The sequence below is a fragment of the Corythoichthys intestinalis genome, chromosome 9, assembly GCF_030265065.1.
Source record: "Corythoichthys intestinalis isolate RoL2023-P3 chromosome 9, ASM3026506v1, whole genome shotgun sequence".
NCBI lineage: Eukaryota > Metazoa > Chordata > Actinopteri > Syngnathiformes > Syngnathidae > Corythoichthys > Corythoichthys intestinalis.
In genome coordinates this window covers 32,018,463-32,038,903 of record NC_080403.1, presented here as the reverse complement: position 1 = coordinate 32,038,903, position 20,441 = coordinate 32,018,463, and the positions used below count along the sequence as shown (strand labels likewise).

Here is a 20,441-nt window from a genome sequence, read left to right as displayed (position 1 = left end):
TTGAAAGTCAGTTACCGTATTGGCTAGGGCTGCAGCTATTGAATATTTTAGTAATCGAGTAATCGACTGAAAATTCTATCGATTAATCGAGTAATCGGATAAAACAAATATATTTTTAGGTGAAGAGCAATTATAGATATACATGAGAAAACAAGACATTTATCATTTTCAGTCAATCAATGTCTTTATTTTTGATGTATATTGTTGAAAACAGCCAACAATTGCATCTCAGATGTAACTAGAATTAAAAAAAAAAAAAGACTAATTCACTGCTTTCACTCAAAAAACCTTTAGATCTTATTTTAAAAATATATATATATAAAAAAAAAATATATATATATATATATATATATATATATATATATATATATATATATATATATATATATATATATATATATATATATACACACCTAGAAATGCCTTTACGCTTGATAACACACATCACTTAAAAGTTAGGATTTTTCCCCCCACGTTTTTCAATTGAATTTCTCTTTGTGTCAAGCCATTTTTAAGTTCTAGTTAAGTTTTAAGTTAGTCTAAACTGTAAGTCCTGATAGGATTTTGAGTTTTTGCACTGTTCAAAATAAATGTATGATGCAGGCTGTATTGGAGCACATTAGGGACCAGTGCTACTTGGTGTTTTATCCAGCAATGACTACTGAGCTAAAATTGATAGTTAGCATTATTGAGTTTTTATTTGACACCTTCATCACTCCACAACGCTATGTTATGTTAAAGCCTGTATGTTAGACACGTTAGCCACGCATCGAAAGTGGTCTTAATTAATTGAAACCTAGCCCTCCGCAGGGCTAACGTAAGATGAGCTAGTAGTGACAGTAACGTTAATCTTATATATTAGCGCTTAGCGCTCTTTATTAGCGCTTAGCGCTCTACTGCTTTAAGATGGCGGCTGTTTGCTAACGCTGCCCAGACGCGGCCTAGTCTGTCAATATGCATCTAGTTCAACATACATGTGATCTGTATGAGACGCATCAGACTCTAGCTGCAACTAACGTAGCATGTGCGGGCTAGTATTTAGCAACGTCGGCGTCGTTTGTGGCGGCTGTCGGCTGCAGTAAGTTTTTTTTTTTTTTTTTCCCTTCTTCCTCTCCGCACGTGACAGCCTGTTGTCCCGCATTAAAAGTAGTCCTAGCAAAACGTGATGCTTAGAGCTGTCAAAATAAACAATTACTCGAGGTGAATAAAATTACTCGGATCAGTTTTTAAACTCGAGTTACTCGAGTTGCTCGAGTATTCGTTTCAGCTCTAGTATTGGCCCAAATATAAGACGGCCCTGATTAGAAGACGACCCCCTCTTTTTCAAGACTTTTTGAACAACAAATTAATTTTTATACAGAAAATTACAGCACATCCGAAACAAATGATTATAACAATATACAGTATTTGAGAGAAAAGGCATGTTATTTTGCCTCATTCAACTCTTAATAGCTGAACATTTAAATACCGTAATTTTGGCACTATTAGGCGCACCTGACTAGAAGCCGCCACCCACAAAATTTGGCGCCAAAACAACATTTGTTCATAGATAAGCCGCACTGGACTATAAGCCGCAGCTGTCCTCACTGTATTATGGGATATTTATACCAAAAGATATTAACTGGTAACACTATTTGACAGTGGCATCATACCACTGTCATAACACCAAATGAACCACCATGAAGCTTTGAACCAATTGGCTGCAAAGCTTCCTTGCTTCAAGAAACTTTGGCCATCACTGCTCCCTTTGGGGAGACAGTCAACCTCTGCTGTCAACACTGTTGTCATCCAACATGCCTCCTAGCATGCATTGCAGAGCTACAGATGTAAATGTCAAAATTCTTGTTCTGTGCTAATTATTTCTTCAGTTACTGTTCCAGTTGTTTCATTAATTGCTAGTTATAATATTTGGTAACACGCCATATGACTGTCATTAGACAATCATAGTTATGACATGACACTGTCATGAGCATTAATGTATGCTTATGTCATTTAGTGTTATCTGGCAAATTATCTCACTTTTGAATGGTTGTAAAAGATCTGAGCTTGACATAAATGGAGTTAGTGATCTAATTTGCCGGAGGACCCTTCATGACATCTGTCATAAGCAATCAGTACTGCCTAAGATAGTGTCATGTAATAATTATGAAGATCTTATGATGCCGCTGTCAAATAAAGTGTTACCTTAAATAAATCAACAAATAAGCCGCACTGGACTATAAGCCACAGGATTCAAAATGAACAAAAAAAGTAGCGGCTTATACTCCGAAAATTATGGTATGTAAATTAAAGTGCAATCACATTCGTAAATGAATGGCTTCTGGTTTTTGAAATGTAAATAAACCAATCTATTGTGATAAAACAACAAAATTGCAATAACAGCATTAACCATCAAAGTGAAGTCTAACTGTAACTGTAGTCTTGAAACAAATCTGAATAAGGAAAACCATTGCAATAAAACGATGCAAACTGGTTAAACTTGAGAGTAGCTGAGATCTGTCATGACAGAACATCGCTTCAATTATATCTGGCGCCATCTAGTGTCGTGAATGGGGAGAGTAGCTGAGAGCTGTCATGACAGAACACCGCTTCAATGATATCTGGCGCCATCTAGCGTCGTGAATTGGTATAATGTCTAGACCGCAAATATAAGACGACCTCCTCTTTTTCAGTCTTATTTCAATGCAAAAAAACACCTTCTTATATTCAGGCCAATACGGTAATTACTAGTTTGTGCAGTTTAAAGAGACAGATAACACATGTATCATGTGCATCCCAGCGGAAAGAATCTTTGAAAATTGAAAGCAAAATTTCCTTTTTCTGATGTTTAATAGTAATGAAAAATGTAAATAAAAGGCAGTATTTGTAGGAAGTGGCCGCCCAACACGGGGACAGACATTTGATTAATGTCACTGTGACAATGCTGGTACTATTTTAGCCAATCAAATGAGAGCATAAAAGATGGTCCATCCTTTTTTATGATGTCATTGATACTTATATGAAATGCACCTGGGCTCAAATCTACAAGTATTAGTGTATAAACGTGTGAGTACAACCATACCTGTCAAGGTGTACGGTTTTTGACGTAATTTGTACAAGTGACAACTGACAACACAAATTTCTGCACTCGAAAGCAGTGTCATTTTCTGTGTTTAAATTTTCTCCATTATCCAAGGTCTAAGAAATTAGTGATTTGTATGCTTAAATCCTTTGAGCAACTGTCTTTCATACGTAGGACGTTTACACTCGTTGTTGTCTGCCTCTCTAAATTCAGTTCAATTCATAGGTTTGGAAAGAGTTTTAAAGTGTTTTGCTTTTTTTCCCAGAGGACGGTGTCACGTCAGAGAGTACGAGCTCTATGTCAGATTCAACATCGCATGACAATGGTATGTTCTTATTTTTATATAACTGTATTAGAGATTGACAGATATGGCTTTTTCAGGACCAATACTGATTATTGGTAGTTAGAGGGGCTGATAACCGATTTTTGGAGCCGATATTCATTTGCAGTAAAAGTGTAAAAATTGGTGTAAAAATTTTGAATAATGCAAATACTGAACTTCATTGAAATGCTTAGAGCATGTTTACTGAATCACACGAATAGAAAATAATAGCTAATAATAGGGAATGGCGTGGTTCAGTGGTCGTTCCCCAACCCACAGGTTGTGGGTTCAATTCTCCGCCCTGATGACCTTGAACAAGATACTAAACCCCACGATGCTCCTGGTGCTGCATCACCAGTAGGTAGATGAGGATATAGTGTTAAGCGCTTTGAGGGCTTAAAAAAGGTGAAAAGGCGCAATACAAGTCTAACTCCATTAGGGCTGTCCCAAACGACTAATTTTCTCCCGATTAGTCAGCCGACTATTTTTACGATTAGTCCACTAATCTAATAATATTTCAATTTTTTTACTGATTTAGCAATGAAATTTTTGTTGACTCTTATTGATTAGCAAAACAATCTTGGAACACTTAAATTCTTTATTAAAGTACAAATAAACACGTAACCAACAATAATAAATCACAAATAAACAATGAGGTCAAGTGCTGATACCATTAACTATTGTAGTGCAAAAGAATGGAATGCAAACAGATTCAGAACACTGACTTTGACTTTCCAACATGATTCAAAACAATTCTTAAAAAAAAAATCTAGCATTAATTTTATAGTACAGTACTATAGATAATAGTATTATAATAATAATTCATTGTCAATCAGATTTTTCATAAGGGTGCCATTTAAAAGCTATTTTTAGTGTAGAAACTGAATTCTGAAGTATGTGAGATTAACTCCAGAAATTGTTATTTATATGACTAACATGACATGCTTTTATTTTTAAATGTTCACAGGAAGTACGTTCGCTAAACCGCTAACCTTATGCTTTACACTCTGTAAAAAAAAGTGCACTTTTCGTCATTGCATGTTGTGTCAGTAATAGATTTTTAATTTTTAAAAAAAAATTATCTCATATGAAAATGCTGTTAACCAGCGGTTTTTCATGTTTGAAGTGGCACCTTTTAACCGCAAGTTTGGGTTTTGGAGAAGATTGCCAATGTTTTATAGCAGGCAGAAATAGGTTGTCTTTTTTCCTCAGTAGCCACAATGGAGCAATGCTAACGTTTACAGTGTTTAATATAAATGTGTTTCCTTAATTTGTATGTCTGAACTTTAATTCTATGGCATGTTAATGACCAATAAACATATGTGAAAATAACTGGAGTATCATATGCCATCAACACGCACGCACAAATGTATGCACGCATGCACGCACGCACGCATGCGGCGATAAAACGCAGCCGTGATCATTACCGCCCTCATTTTTATTTGCCGTGCAATAAATGGGCTCGTGACAGGCTAAGCAACTTCAGTTAAACATGTCGTTAGTTAGTTAGATGGACTTACGATCTGCCAGCTTGTTGTCTCCTGTCATCTTCCGAAAAATTACAACTGGGTGACGCCGCTTTAGGTGTTCATTCACATGCTGTTATGCAAGCTCGGCATTAAAGAGACAGGACACAACATTGTACCCTCCTTTGTTTCGTTCAAATAAGTCAATGTATTGGCCACTAAGGTGCGCTTTTTGGCTTTGTGCCGCTTTCCTCGCTTGCATACCGAGCCTCCGACATTCTCAACTTTCCACGCATATATTTTTTTAACCCTTGATTAACCGTCGACAGGATGTTGTTCTCGTCAACGCATTTACATCATCGATGACGTTGACTACGTTGACTAGTCGGGAAAGCTCTAAACTCTATATACCATTAAACCAATCAGAAGACAGGGTGAATACTAGTGCAGAGAGAGAGGCGCAGCTGCATCTGAGCCGAAATAACCCAGTTTAAAATATTTTTTTTCATATCGGCCGGTCAGATTAAAAAAAAAAAAAAAGCTGATACCGACATACGTCCATTTTCTAAACATCGGCGCCGATAATCGGTTCGGCTGATAATTGGTCTATCTCTAAACTAGATATGCTACCTTGGATTTAAACATATCATTTACAGTATTAAGAAATAACAGATGATAGAGGTTTAATCAAAGTCCATACATTTATTACGTGCTAGTACTCTTTCTCACATATTTCTTTTTTCTCTGCCAAGAATCCTCTCCCAGCGTAGCAGCAGATCAACGTTCTCTGTCCCAGCCTCGTCTTACTGTAGGCAGCCCTGACCACAGGATCAGCAGGAAACTCTCTCCCGTAGAGGTTTACTACGAAATGAGAACTCGTCGCAATTCTGTCACAAGTTCTGTCAGGTACTTTAGCCCAACTATGTTATTTTTTTAGTGAGTTCATCACTTTAGCGCACATTTTGATATTACCTTTCACAGTCCAACACACTCTTTACCAAGAAGTGCATCTAATGTTGAAGGCAGAAGTGTTCCAGCTACACCACTTTTGGCCCGAACCGCACCAATCAGTGTTCATGTCAGGTAACGTTTTCATTCATATTCATTTGGTTGGGTTTAACCACCAGCAGGGGCTTAAGCCCTTTTTTGTCTTTAAGGAAGGCTGCAGCCAAGTGCTCATGAATTTAACAATCGAGGGTTAAATGATGAGCCATTACATTCAGAAGTCATATTCAAATGTAAATGTGGACTCAGAAATGTAAATACAATAATCTTAGCTGAAAGATTCCCTCCTCATAGTGATTTCTACTAAATGCATTAATGTATTCAGCCACTTCTCATAAGAACTGGTTGAGTACAAGGCGGTCCAAAGGCCCTTTTTAGATTAGTGTTTGATATTAGTTGATGAGCAAATTCCTGTTTCATCAGCCAAAACGCTCCACATGATGTTTCCCTTATTTCAATTCATTATTTCAGGTCTGACGTGTCAGGAACCAATGGATTGAAGCAGTGGTCTGGCAGTCTAGATGTGCCCTATATGATACCACTTGCCCAGGAGGGCTCAGACCGTAGAAGCTGCCTTTACAACTCCAGAGCCAGACGCAGTAACAGCTCAGAGGCCCTGCTGGATCGGTCCAGCCTTCCCGACGATCCGGCTCCCAGAAACGGCATGCACCCGAAAGGGGGGCCCTACAAGAGCTCGGAAACACTAACGGATGGGAAACTACGACACATTCACCTGAGTAGCCCTGAGAAACACGTGGATGGGTCTGGGGAACAGGCCAAAATGCGCTTGTCCATGGGGGGCAGAGGGGCTGGGGTGGGCTACAATGAGCTGTTGATGGACTACATCTGGGGAAAACAGCAAAGGATGCAAGTGCAGCACAACCTCTTCCAGTCCACAGGCAGGATCTGGCAGGATTTGCCCTCTCACGGTTCCACTAGCGGGGGAGGTGCTCCCCATGCTAACGGTTTCTCGCATTCCCAGGTGCACCTCCCGAGTGCTGTTCCTCCTCACAGCCCCATGGTTGGCCGAGGTTCTCAAGCTGACATGCGGAGGGTCAAGGTCACCAGAACCAAATCTTGTGGACCCTTTATTCCATTGCAGCAACACCCCCAGGATGCCATCTTACTGTCAGCGTATGAGTCACACCTTCCTGCCTCTGGAACCACTACATCATCCATTCCCAACCTGCTCCCTTACCAGACCGAGCTCTCTGGCCCTGCTTTTAGTAGAAGAGCCCCACCATTCTCCCTTCCGACTCCAGAGGACTCAACACGTAGTCTCCACAAAGCCCTGGCTCTGGAGGGACTGAGGGACTGGTACCTTCGGAATGCCCTCGGATACCCTTCTAAGAGCCACGAAGCAGGGATTTCACGTCTGTCGCACCCCCACCCTCTGGCTTTCCAGGCCCAGTCTGTTCAAGGTGAAGCAGTCAACCTCCACAGAACTCAAATGTCCACGTCAGCCAGCTTCCATGGGCACCCACTGCATGGCAGGTCAGTATTGCTGTCTTTGCACTATGAGGGTGCGGGTAAATGTCTGTCTCCTGAGCTGATTGCATTACCCTCTCATCATCTACAAACAAATCAGTCATTGTGATGTGGGTCATTCCAGAATTGGGGGACGTTTGGGCTTCATAATTCTTGAAAACTATGCCTTCGCTTTTATAATTTTCTGCCACATATTCATCAATAATAGGTATTAAACTATCTACCTTGCAAATCTGTTTCATGTTAGCCCTTTCTGCTGAGAAGAAGATAGCTGTAGGTGTACTTCATACTTATTTGTTATATTCAAAACATATTTACAGGCATTCTTTTCACTTTAAAAATTTTTTTTTTTATTTGAACAGGACAATGAATTTACTCAGAAACTGCATGGGATGCACATTCCACGAATAATAATATATATTTAAAAAATTAAGTTTATCAAAACATATGTTCCCACAGTTACACGAGCGAGCAAAAAATATATGGCGGAAAACACAGACAAGACTAAAAAAGCAGTTTATGCTCTTGCACCCCTCTTTAAAGTAAACTGCTGTATTTTAAGCCAAAAGAACTGTTGTGTTTGATAGAACAATATGTTATATCCTGACATAGCAGATTCATGGCGCAATAAGCCCCCGAACTATTTTTAATTTGTCAGTTTTACCCTGGAAACCCTTTTTTACAGACTTCATGCAACCGCTTTTGTTTCAACCTAGCCATAAAAAGAAGGTAAGTAATTGTATTTATTAGGGCTGTCAAACAATTAAAATTTTTAATTGAGTTAATCACTGCTTAAAAATTAATTAATCGTAATTAATCGCAATTCAAACCATCTCTAAAATATGCCATATTTTTCTGTAAATTAAATTGTTGGAATGGAAAGATAAGACGAGACGGATATATACATTCAACATACTGTACATAAGTACTGTATTTGTTTATTATAACAATAAATCCACAAGATGGCATTAACATTATTAACATTCTTTCTGTGAAAGGGATCCATGGATAGAAAGACTTGTTATTCTTAAAGGATAAATGTGAGTTGTATATTGTGACTAAATATTGCCATCTAGTGTATTTGTTGAGCTTTCAGTAAATGATACTGTAGCGACTTAACTGTTCTGCCCAAATGCATGATGGGAAGTAGGGCAACCATGACTGTGTGGTGGCTGCAAATGGTATATCTTCGCTGCGTTGAGTACGATACAGGGTGTTAAGAAAAAGTTCAACTCCTATCATTCTTCTCCACGTCACTCCCCACAATATTAATAGTTGTTGTGGGAGAGATATCAAAGCTTTTGCCAATTAAAAGCACCGCCCCAACGACTGCTTGTATCTACTCCACTCACTTGACGCTGCCTCTTAGCTCTGTATATAAGTAAAACGGCTCTATTGTAGTCTGTTTGCGACAATACGTGAGTGGGTCGTTCCGCGCATGCGTTAATTGCATTAAATATTTTAACGTGATTAATTTAAAAAAATTAATTAACGCCCGGTAACGCGGAAAATTTGACAGCCATAATATTTATTATTCGAAATGTCTGTCATTTTTAACTTAGAATAATTAATTGATGTCAAATATTTTGTTTATAAAAAAATAACTTTAAAAAATTATTCACTTGCGTATTTTAAACTTTTAAACAAATGACGTCACAATGAAAAAAATGGTGTCTGTAAAAAAGTCACGGATATATACCTCATAACTATCGCTTAATTGTATTTTTTTTGTTACTGTCGCATTTTCTCCGATATGTTAGATGATAAATAATCGATCCAAACAATTAAAAAAAAAAAAAAAAGAAAAAAAAGTTGTAAAGGGTAAATATATGGAAAAGAAAATCTTGACCACCCCTTGATGTCTGCGATTTCTGCATCGCGACCCTTGTTATACTAGCCTGGTACTCCAGACTCAGCGCTGTTCCAGCGATTTCCAGGGCGGAGCAAGCCACAGCAAACAGACAGCGGAGTGGACCAATCAGCGACGGGCGGGACGAGGGACTTGTGCACGGAAGTAAACATACGAGGAGAGCGGAGTTTATTCCACATGGCTAGCGCGAGACAGACTGTTGTCAATGACTTGTGTCGATATGTTTTTGGTAGGGCTGTCAAAATTATCGCGTTAACGGACGTTAATTAATTTTTTAAATTAATCACGTTAAAATATTTGACGCAATTAACGCATATGCCCCGCTCACTTGTTGTGTTTTATGGAGTTTTGCCGCCCTCTGCTGGCGCTTGGGTGCGACTGATTTTATAGGCTTCAGCACCCATGAGCATTGTGTAAGTAATTATTGACATCAACAATGGCGGGCTACTAGTTTATTTTTTGATTGAAATTTTTACAAATTTTATTAAAACGAAAACATTAAGAGGGGTTTTAATATAAAATTTCTATAATTTGTACTAACATTTTTCTTTTAAGAACTACAAGTCCCTCTATCCATGGATCGCTTTAACAGAATGTTAATAATGTTAATGCCATCTTGTTGATTTATTGTTATAATAAACAATTGCGATTAATTACGATTAATTTATTTTTAAGCTGTAATTAACTCGATTAAAAATTTTAATCGTTTGACAGCCCTAGTTTTTGGTAATATAAAACTGATTTTACCGTGGATTGAAACATATTCTTGGCTCTCCTGTTCGCCATCTGTGTTGTTGTGGAGACGACTTCCGATGAGGAAGAGTGACGTTGCTCGTTAAGAATACGTCACGCAAATAAACGAATCTGATTTGTCGACTGATTTTGTACTTGCTCGAGAGGCCGTTAATGGGCTGGGTCCCAGACTATACTCTCAGTGTTTGAAAAACACAGGGAGAACAGTCTGGCCGTGCCAGGCAATTGTTATACTACCATGTTTCATCCATAAAATCCTCAAAAAATCCAGCTGTGGCCATTCACAGCTGTGTCTTGACACTCAGTGATACATGCTACATGGAGTTTTTGAATCGAAACAAGGTAAGTCTGCGCTACTATCTCATTTAAGTCATGGCGTCTGTAATTCTGCTCTCGCCTGCTCTTACCTCCAGATAGGGTTTTGCTGTTTAAAAAAAAAATTTTTTTTTCAAAAATGCCCTCCTGTTCAAAATGTTCCTTCCCCCAGAAAATTGAGATATTAAGCTTTCCAATTATGTATCACACATGCATATCGGACAATTTTGCAATTTGGCTAAATTGAAGTCACCTGAGTGTTTTCCGCCATATATATACATATATTAAAGCAACACTTTGTAACTTTTCAGTCTTGGACGATTTTAGCAACGCCGATGGACAAAAGCGGTAGTGTTTTGCCTTAAGATAGACTGCAATAACCATAAGGACCAGCGCTGCGTTTCCCATGAAGACCAATGCTTACCCGGACAGTGTAGGAAAATCATAAATGAATCAAAAATGAATCTCCTGGTCTTCTGCAGATCGATTAAACAAAATCTCTGTTTACAGCAGCTGTGTGAATGACGAATAGTAATAAGTTGTATTGAGTTCATTTTGCCTACACTTATAGATTAGTCAAAATTTTCTTTTATCCCAGACAATAGTAGGTGATTTAATTACCTGACATGTTTCAGTGAACACTTCCGCCTTCGTCATAGGGTCACTGGTGTTGGTGTGACGCGTCTTTATCAGCTGATAAATGAAGGCGTGTCTCACCTGTCAGATTGACAGGCGAGTCACGCCCTCTGCTGACCATTCACTCTTTCATGATGCTGGTCCAGGTAGCAGAGAGCATGTATCTCAATGGCCTCGCTGATCCAGCACTAATGTTTGTTTTCGTCGGTGTGGGTGACTCTGGCCTACTACCAATCATACTGAATCCAGTTGTGGCTAAACAATAGCAATGACGGTTAGCAACCAAGTGGCTGAACCCCCCCACCCCACCCAAACTCGTCAGCGCTGATGAGCAGCTCATCATGGCGAGTGAGACCAGGCCAGTGTTTATTCTGTATATCCTGGTTGTCTGTTTTGTTCCTCTGCCATCTTTCCAGAATTCACGTGAAAGCGTTCACATCGACTTTCGTCTTTATAATAAATAGGGAAAGGGGAAAGTTACGTATGCCGTAAAGCAGTCAGCACATTTGTAGTTTTTTTCCTCAAAGTTAATTAGGGCCGGTGAAAGCGATACAGACCCCCTCAAGATATAAAAGTGGTGCCATTGCCATTCAACTAGTTGTCACTTGACATATTATCACAAATGTTATGAAAATATTTTATAAAGGTTGAAAAGTTAACTAGTATTGCATTAACTGTTTTACTATTCAATGAGGTTGTTAGGGGCATGGAACAAGAGAAAACTGGTATTTTAGACTACTCCAGACTTACTAGCTATCTTAAAAAAGTATATTTTAAGAATTTTTTTTCCACTCAATTTTTATTTATTTATTTTAAATTTGGCCTCCGGACAAGTAAATTTACTCAAAAACTGCATGTTCTCGCATTTTATACAGTGTGTAGATTATTTAAAATGTTAAGCGTGGGAAGTAAAATGTCATTCAATTCAGGAGTGACCGAAACAGCTCTCGCTCTGATTTAAAGTGTGAAAATTTACAAGTGAACATTGACCATTAGGGTACCGCATGTAACACGTCACCTTTGCTCATTAATATTCATGACGTTAGCAACTGTTGCCAGGGGGGTCAAACTCGCGTTTGTCCTTCATGCTAGATAAATGTAAATAGTGTACGAACGAAATGTTTACTGAACTAAACCTACCAATTCTATCCGAAAATTATGTCCCTGGTGCCAAATTCGCTGCTAAAAATGTAGAAGAACATACAAATGTTCAGTTAAAGAGATGCCTTGAGTGTCAAGGGCTGGAAAAGAGCCGACCTGAACCAGAGGTAGCTTTTTTATCGACACCTTTTTCTTGTGCGCATTGCCTTACGCCACTAACAATGAAATTCTCCTGTTTCAACAAGCTATCCTTTACCACCATATGCCCTGTCTTTCTTATATATTATATCCTCTGGTTGTCTTACTTCTCTGACCTTTCTTGGGGGTGATTTTTTGTGTAGCGATCGCAAATGCTACTCAGTGACAGCCAACGAACACTTAATTTTTTCATTAATAACAAATATTAATTCTATTAATCTATTTACAGTTCCCCTTTACTAAGGTCGTTTCTTTACAACAGAAAAGATCAAGCTGTTAACTCTAGAGCCTACCTGTCTGCATGAACAGGCTTACTATAAAAAGATCAAGGCCAAACATAGCTAATTTAATTAAATATCCGTATTTTGGAAAAATGGGTCTAAATGACTTGTAATATAGAAATAAAAAAAAATTTCAGGTCATTCATTGTCAGACAGAAGCAGCACAGCAAAACGCTGCGCTAAAAACTAAGTAAAAATATCACCTTGCTGCGCTAAACTGGTCTTTTGGACGTCCGCACATGTTAATCCATTGTTCACATTTTTTCCCTCTGAGTTTTTGTCTTCGGGAAACGTATGAAAAAAACATCCTTCATATGTGGACGGTCATAATGTCTAAAGTCGTTTCTTCAAGTTCCATAGCAGCAGTATTTAATCGGCATGTTCTTTTTTGAAAGATTACTAGCAGAAAATAAGCAGTACTAGCATGGGTTGTATGTGAACGCGCTTCTGTGTTGACCCCCTTCGGGTTTACGATGGTGACGTCACGTCACACAGCCCTGCGGTCTAAAAATAGTATTCGTTGCGGTACGCTATTGTATTAATTGTTGGCTTTTGACTCCTGCACTGCAATGTATTTGTTACCCCGATTAATATTCACTTGGAGACAAAACAATAAACCACGCACGTACAGGAAACAATTAAATCTCTCCTGCCTAGTGTTTGTGGAGTTTTGATGTGTGTTGCTTCCCCAACAGGTCAATGGAGCTCTCCCTCTATCAGGAGACTACTCAAACCCAGACACAAGAAGGGGCCGCGAAGGAACCCAACAAAGATCCAGGCACCCTTGTCTAAAGCAGATTGACAAATTCAAAATGCAAAATACCAAGCAGTGAGCCTAAGAACAGACCACTTGATACAATGTGACATAAACAGGAGAAACAAAGCATGGTAACCTCAGCAGAAAAATGACCAACTAATGACAGATTGTAGCTGTATAGTGTGTTTTTCAGTCCCTTGCCCTTGAACCTACTCTTCCCTAAATGGGGTGCATTTAACAAGAATATAGTCGAGCCCTACTTCTTAATAGTATCCCCATAAAAATTCACAATATCATCAATAATAACAGAGATTCTCCCAAGGTATACTTTTTTACAAGATTAAATCACTATTTTGTATCTTCAGAGATAATTAAAAAAAAAAAAGGTTTTAATGAAGAGATAATATATTGTTCATTAACCACGCGTGTTATACAAGTATAAATACATGCCAGTGAATGTGTGTCTGTGGACTATTAAAAAAAAAACCTCAATCTTCATCTGTAATTTATTTAATAGCTATTCCTATTTGGTAATGTTGATACAAGAAATGGGCCATGAACTAAGTTTACCAGTGTAGCAGATGGGAGTGCCTCAATGTTTTTAATAGAGCAAAACTAAATGTTGGTTAGATGACTTTAAAGTGCTTTCTAATGGCTGTACTGCTCATATTAAGCACCTACTGTATGAATTGAATTGAATCAAGCAAAGCAGTTCATGATGTCACCAAATTAAGAGATTTTGGAACAATACTTTTTATTCCTCCAGCTGATGGGATGCTTTGATTTGTTTTTGGAACAAACCTGAGGGCTGTTGTGAGATCTACTGTATTCCAGTAGCACATATACTGTATGACAAAGAATTGTGTCGCTTTTCTTCAGTTGAAATTGGTTGTGGCTGTCATACGGAGCACTTTATGAACATCTTAAGCCTTAAATTCTCTTTGATTTGTCACCACGAGACATGACAGTTATCATCAGCCTGAGTCTGTAAATAGATTGAATTGTGCCGAGGAGATTCAAGATGATGTTTTATTCCTTTACTAACAATAGCTTATTTTGTTTGGTTTTTGTTTTTAACTAACACATGCAAGGGCGTAGGTTTGCATAGGGACGGTAGGGACATAACAATGGCAACTTTTCAGGATGCTCAAATTGTCCCCACCAACTTTTAAGCCACCTTATATGCATTATATAATGAGTTTAGCAATATAGGTCATTTAGATTGTCTTCCCATATGTAAAGGATAGAACTGACCCTAGTCACCCTGCCATTATTAAGTGAATTATTTTCATTATGTTCAAACTTACATTTACCTCATTTCACTTGCTGAATGTGCCGGTCCATTATTCCCCCCCTCAAACGCACATTTGATTTGCTGATGACTTGACCCACACTGACACACACCCACACCCACACAGCCCAACAGAAAAACATGTCGACAACATGCTGCCCCCTCCAGCCCTTTCTAAGAAAGGGATATTAGAAGAAGTTTTTTTCGGCCAGCAGCAGCCACTGTTAGTAATTTAATAATACGCCAATGTTGTGGAGGTGAGAAAAACACCACTAGTTTTGCTACTGAAAGGTCGACCTGCATTAGTTAGCATAACATTAAACCGTGTGAAATTGCTAACCTGCAAAACCCAAGTAGGAAGCTGGATAGAGAGAAGTGTCCTTCTGTTGTGTTTTCTACTCTTAACTTGAATTAAACTGTGAGAAATGTAGTAAACTCTGCTGGAAACTATAAAACTAGAAAAACGTGAGCAAAAAAGCTGTTTAGAGAGAGAGGGGTGCTGCATAACCTCATATGTTGCTCACACAACAGAATATAATCATCATTAACTCTGTACATAAAAAATTGGGATGCCGCGAGCTACCCACACTAGCATTGCGATCGACGAGTCAATCGTTATCAATGTAATGAGCACCTTTGATTCATCGTATCAATTAATTAGGTTCATATTTGTGAGAAATGTCGCCCTAACCCTTGTTCACCTAATCTTTTGGGTCTTATTAATATCCCATCCCCAGTAAAAAGTGTACATGCAGGTTATGCTGTTATATTGTCCCTACCAATGTTGAGACCAAACCTACGCCCTTGAACACATGTAATAAGTCCTCCCTGCTTTGAATGAATTTGATTTTCTGTTTACAAAAAAAGTGAGGCTGATGGCATGAACGCACTAGGGCTGCTTTTGTTCTGAATGACTGAGTGAGCAGGCCTCACACCAGAAAATGGGTTCATGAAAGTTTATCTCTGCTAATTTGTATATGCAATGATTTTAGCATTTCAACAAATCACCTCTTATTGTTGTCTGGGGGGTGGTGCTTATACTTAATTACGCATATTATTTCTTAGTTGTTAATCAAAGTCTCACAAACATTCTGCAACATAAACCTCAGAAAATGTGAGTATAAGATGATATTGTAATTGATTTTGATGTATACAAAAGTAAACATATTTTTTGACCTATTAGTTGCCATGTATGATGTTTGAATGTATCGTTTGTTTGATACTGTATGTTGATATTATTTCGTACTCTGGTACAAACTGTAGCACCCTGTGAATTTAATGTTCTAATGTACACAGCTATACAGTTTTCTGAAAAGACCAAATGTCTGTGCACTGGGAATTGAAATGTATTTTTCTTAGAGTTCAGAAGAAATGCTTTGAATTTAGCTCTAAAGCAAAATTTACCTATACTGTAGTATATTCATAAACTTGAAGACTTTGTAGCAATCTACTGTAGCTTGTTCTCATCAGTCAGTGCAGGAATTAATGTGTTACCTAGAACTATTTCATCAAGCAGTGTGACTTGCTAATATTCAAGCCTCTTTTTAAAAAATATATATATTTAAGACCACTGTTCTGCCTCCCTTTATTAGCAGGTCTATGAACCAGGCCCAATAGGCCTTTCCTTATACTGTATGTACATGTGAGTATGAAATTGTGCATTCATTCTACTAAAATAAAGTTTCATGTTGCAATCAACAGTTTTGCGTCTAAGGGTGATTCCATAAAGTATCATCAGTTGTTTTTCAGGGTAAAGTAAAATGAATTCTTCCAACCTACCCTAAATCACACTTATGCAACTTGATTGCAATTGTCGTAGCAGATTTACAGTCAAGATTACATAAAGTATACCTGTAAATCCAATTGAATTCTGTTTAAATATGAATTTACATTTTACGACCAAATGGGAACTATTTGGAAAGTTTTCATCTTTAACATTTTACATGAAACATGCAAAGGTCGAGGTCAATCAGTTCAGATAGAAGTTTATTTAACCCCTTCAGACCTAAGTATGCTGCTGAAGAACATGACGCGTTTGCGGCTCTAAACCAATAAATACACTGAATTTAATTGCTATTGCCACTTCTGGGAGATGATTGGATGAAACTTTACCCATCGAAATCAAATCATGAGGTTTGGCATGCCCTCTTTGCTATTTTTGGCTCTGAAAATGGCTGACCAAACTCAACTTCAAAAAGGATAACTTAACGTGCTCATTTCTCATTAAAAACACATTAACATTAAAAACCAATAAAAGCATGAAATATCCCCTACCAAAAAAATGTTTTAGCAGAGTGAAAATCAATGCAGATTTTATTTTTTTGTCTAGCAGAAAAAATGCAGGTCGGAAGGGGTTGAATACGACATCTATAAAATTGTAAAAATCAGACAAAAGTTGAAACAAAGTTGCAAGGAAGCGAAAAAAAAAAAGAATTTAAAAATCATTTCGTGCCCAGTTTAACGGAGCAAAATACACATGGGCCATACCTATTTGAATTTGTCTAAATTCTTCTTATTTTTTCCATTTACAGTGGTACCTCTACATACGATCACTTCGACACACGATCTTTTCGACATCCGACGTAAAATTTGAGCCGCCATTTGTTTCTACATCCGACGTGTTGCTCGAAATACGACGACATGACAGCACTGCAAACGAACGCACGGTGGATTTTCTTGTGTGAGAAATCAACACAGTTTTCAAAAAAAGTTGATACAGTTGGAGAAACAAGGAAAAAAGTCCGATAAATGTACAAGCTGCAACGAAGATACTTCAGATACATACTTTCATGCTCTTTGGCAATGTAAACCAATACAAGAGTTCTGGGCACAGGTAACGAAGAAACTCTCTTTCCTATTGAACTGCAGGATTCCATTGTCTCCAACTCTTTGTCTGCTTGGCGATCTGAATACAGTGAATATCTCTATCCATCAAACCCGTCCACTACTAGCAAGTCTAACGATAGCCAAAAAAACAATATTGTTTAATTGGAAAAACAAACAAAACATTAGCATTAACCAATGGCTAAATCTAATCATTGAATATATAACATTAGAGAAAATATCTGCCAAACAGACAAATAAAATGGACAAATACGAACAACAGTGGGAAACGGTCGCAAGAATGATGAACATAGAATAAGGATTCTCTCTCACCTGCGAAGGAATGCCACAAAAATAATAAAAATGTATACATAAATGGATGTATGCGGGGTGTCCAGGGAAGTTGTATGTATCCTTCTGCAGCTGGAAACTGGACATGTTTAAATCCGAACTGTTTTATACACTCCCAACAGCATGTAATAAATAATTTTTCTTCCTTCACAGTTTAGTCGGTCAATGGGCTTATTTTACAAGGATATTCATAGACAATTTGGTTTCCAGCTACTGGGGATCATATGCAACTTTTTTTGGAACACCCTATATATTACTTATCAGACTTGGAACAATTAAGGAACTATGCGTAAATAATACACTTCACTGGTCCTTGGCATACATCTAATGGTGTTTGATAAACCTCTTCTATCAGCTTTACAGGTGGAGTTTGTTGGCGTCCTGCCCTGGGCCGTCCCGCCGCCGGTCTTGGCCCCCGGGATTTTCGGCCGGGGCTTGTCTGGTTGCGTCTGGCTGTGCGGGGGGTCCCGTCGGGCGCGCGCTGGTGTCGTGGGCGGGTGGGGGGGCCGCGCGGGTGCCGGTCCGGGGCCGCGGCCCTTCCCCGGCCGGCCGGGGTGGGGTGGAGTTGGGGTGGGGGCCGGGGGGTGTATGCGGCAGCCATGGTTCCCTCCCAGGTCCGCCCGGCCGGAGCCGCGTCTCCCTGTACCGGGTGCCGGGGAGGTGCCCTCTGGTGCCATACCGCGCGCCCCTCTTGGCCCGGGGGTGGGTTGTGGGGGTGCGCTTCCCTCCCCTTGGTCTGTTTCCGGCCCTGTCCGCCTCCCTGGGCCGCGGCGGCCGCGGTTGCCCCCCGGCCGGCGGGGTCGTTGGCGGGGCCTCTTGGGGCCCGCGGGGCCTAGGGTGGGGCTTGCTGTCCGTTGCCGGTGGGGTGGACGCCCCCTGGTTGCCGGCGCATGGTGTGGCGCCTGCTCGGGGTGCGGGGTGGGTGCTCGGTGGGTGGGAGGGGGGTGGGCGGTCGCGGAGGCACCGTGGGTGGTCTGGGGCGGGGATTGATCGGGGCCATGACGCTTCTTCCGCCCTGGGGCCGGTGGTTCTGGTGGACGGGGTCACGCCCGCGGGAGCCTGCCTCTTAACTCACTCACTTCTCACTTCGGCACTGTAAACATTTTTCACCCTGGCACTTACATGCTCATACATTTCTCCGGGGAGAGTTGGGACGGGGCTTTACAGTCCCAGCCCGACTCCCCCCTGTTTTTAATGCACCACACACCAAGGTTGTGGGATGGTTGGGACCTGTTGGGGGGGGGGGGGGGGGGGGGGGGGCTCACGGCTGCCTCCTCACCACAGGCCCCGCCATCCCTGCACCTTTTTTAAATGCACCACACACATCATACTCCACAGGAGAGCTCCGGCAAAGGGCGGTGGGACGGGCGGTGGGACGGGCGGCTGGACAGAAACTCCATGCTGCGGTCCCACTGCCCCAAGCCAAGCTCTCCTATTTTAATGCATACATTGCACTACCCTCCCCTCACACCCCCATCACGGTGCTGGGTGATGGCTGCCAGTCGGGAACCTGGCAGCCACAGTAATAGGGTGGTAGGTGGGTCCCACACTTTTTCTGTATGGCGTGGCTCCCGGGGTGTTGCCTCCCCTCTGCCTCGGCTGCCGGCCACGGGAGTGGGTTGGGGGGTCGGGTCTCCGATCTTGCATCGCCCCGTGGCCGTTCCTGGGCGTTCTCCTGCCTCCGCCTTCCCCTCTCTTCTCTGGCTGGGCATCCGCCCTGCGCTCCGTCGCGGGTCGCTGGCTGGGCGCCGGTGTATCAGCAGGGTGTCGCCTGCACCGGCGGGGGACCCTGCCTTGCCTGGGGCTTGGTGGGCCGCTGGGGGTCCCGTGGCGTGCCGTGCCGGTTGGGGGGCTGTGGCTGTGGCTCGTGGCCCGGGTGGGCGGGCGGGGGTGGGTGTAGGCGTGGGGTTGGTGATGCGTCCCCTCCTGCCATCCCTGAAGGCCGGTTGATGGGCACGCGGGTGGCCCGGGAGACCACCCTGGGTCCCGGGGGGGGGGACGGTGGCTCCTTTGCTGGGCGGCGGGAGGAGGGATGGGCTGCGCATGGACCCCCCACCCCCCCGCCCGCCCTCCCTCCCCGGGCTGGCTGGGTGGGGGCCGTGGCCCTGGGTTGGCGCCCGCGCGGTTTCTCCGCCCGCCTGCGTGGCTGTCGCGCGCCCGGTGGGGCTTGCGTGCTGCTGGATGTGGTAGGGCATGCTCGGGTTGGGGGTTCCGGTGCCGGGATTGGCGATGCGGCGGCGTAGGGTTGGTCGCCAACGGGCTTACACTCATAAGAGATTCACACGATTACTGGGTTCTAGATCACAGAACTGATTTGTGTACACTCTACCCCTTTTAATCACTTAGCTTATAGTCTTATAGACACCCCCACCCCCATTCTCCTCTTTCACTGGCCAATTGGCCCCCACATGGTGTAAACCGGAAATACATCTCGCTGACGATAGCACCAGCATATTAGTAACTAGTTTAGATGTTCAATGTATTTCTTGTTGTTGTTTGTGTATGTGTTTCTTTTCTTTCTTCTCTTGTATTTCTTTTCTTCTGTCCCCCCATAATCCCTTCCTGTTCGCTGCTTTGTCATAATAAAAAGGTATTTTGAATGATCACAATGGGAGTATGTCAGACTCTCCATGTGAAACATTAAAACTGTTCAGAATCCGGGCACTTAGACTTCCATTCTCTGTGTCAAACAGCTGAACAGGACAGGTTTAAAAAAAAAAAAA

General features: G+C 41.1%; 1 protein-coding gene across 2 annotated transcripts in view; it reads left to right on the top strand.

Moving 5' to 3' along the window:
• ccdc120b (coiled-coil domain containing 120b) overlaps positions 1-16,886 on the top strand; it is a 48,606-nt gene extending 31,720 nt beyond the window's left edge. Inside the window, exons 7-11 of one of the 2 annotated variants that reach the window (XM_057846215.1) lie at positions 3,327-3,386; positions 5,602-5,755; positions 5,831-5,932; positions 6,326-7,348; positions 13,192-16,886. In XM_057846215.1, coding sequence (XP_057702198.1) covers positions 3,327-3,386; positions 5,602-5,755; positions 5,831-5,932; positions 6,326-7,348; positions 13,192-13,288 — 1,436 coding nt within the window. In that variant the 3' untranslated portion in view covers positions 13,289-16,886. The remainder of the gene's footprint in view (positions 1-3,326; positions 3,387-5,601; positions 5,756-5,830; positions 5,933-6,325; positions 7,349-13,191) is intronic. The other variant, XM_057846216.1, reaches the window with a different exon arrangement.
• Positions 16,887-20,441: the final 3,555 nt, after the last annotated feature.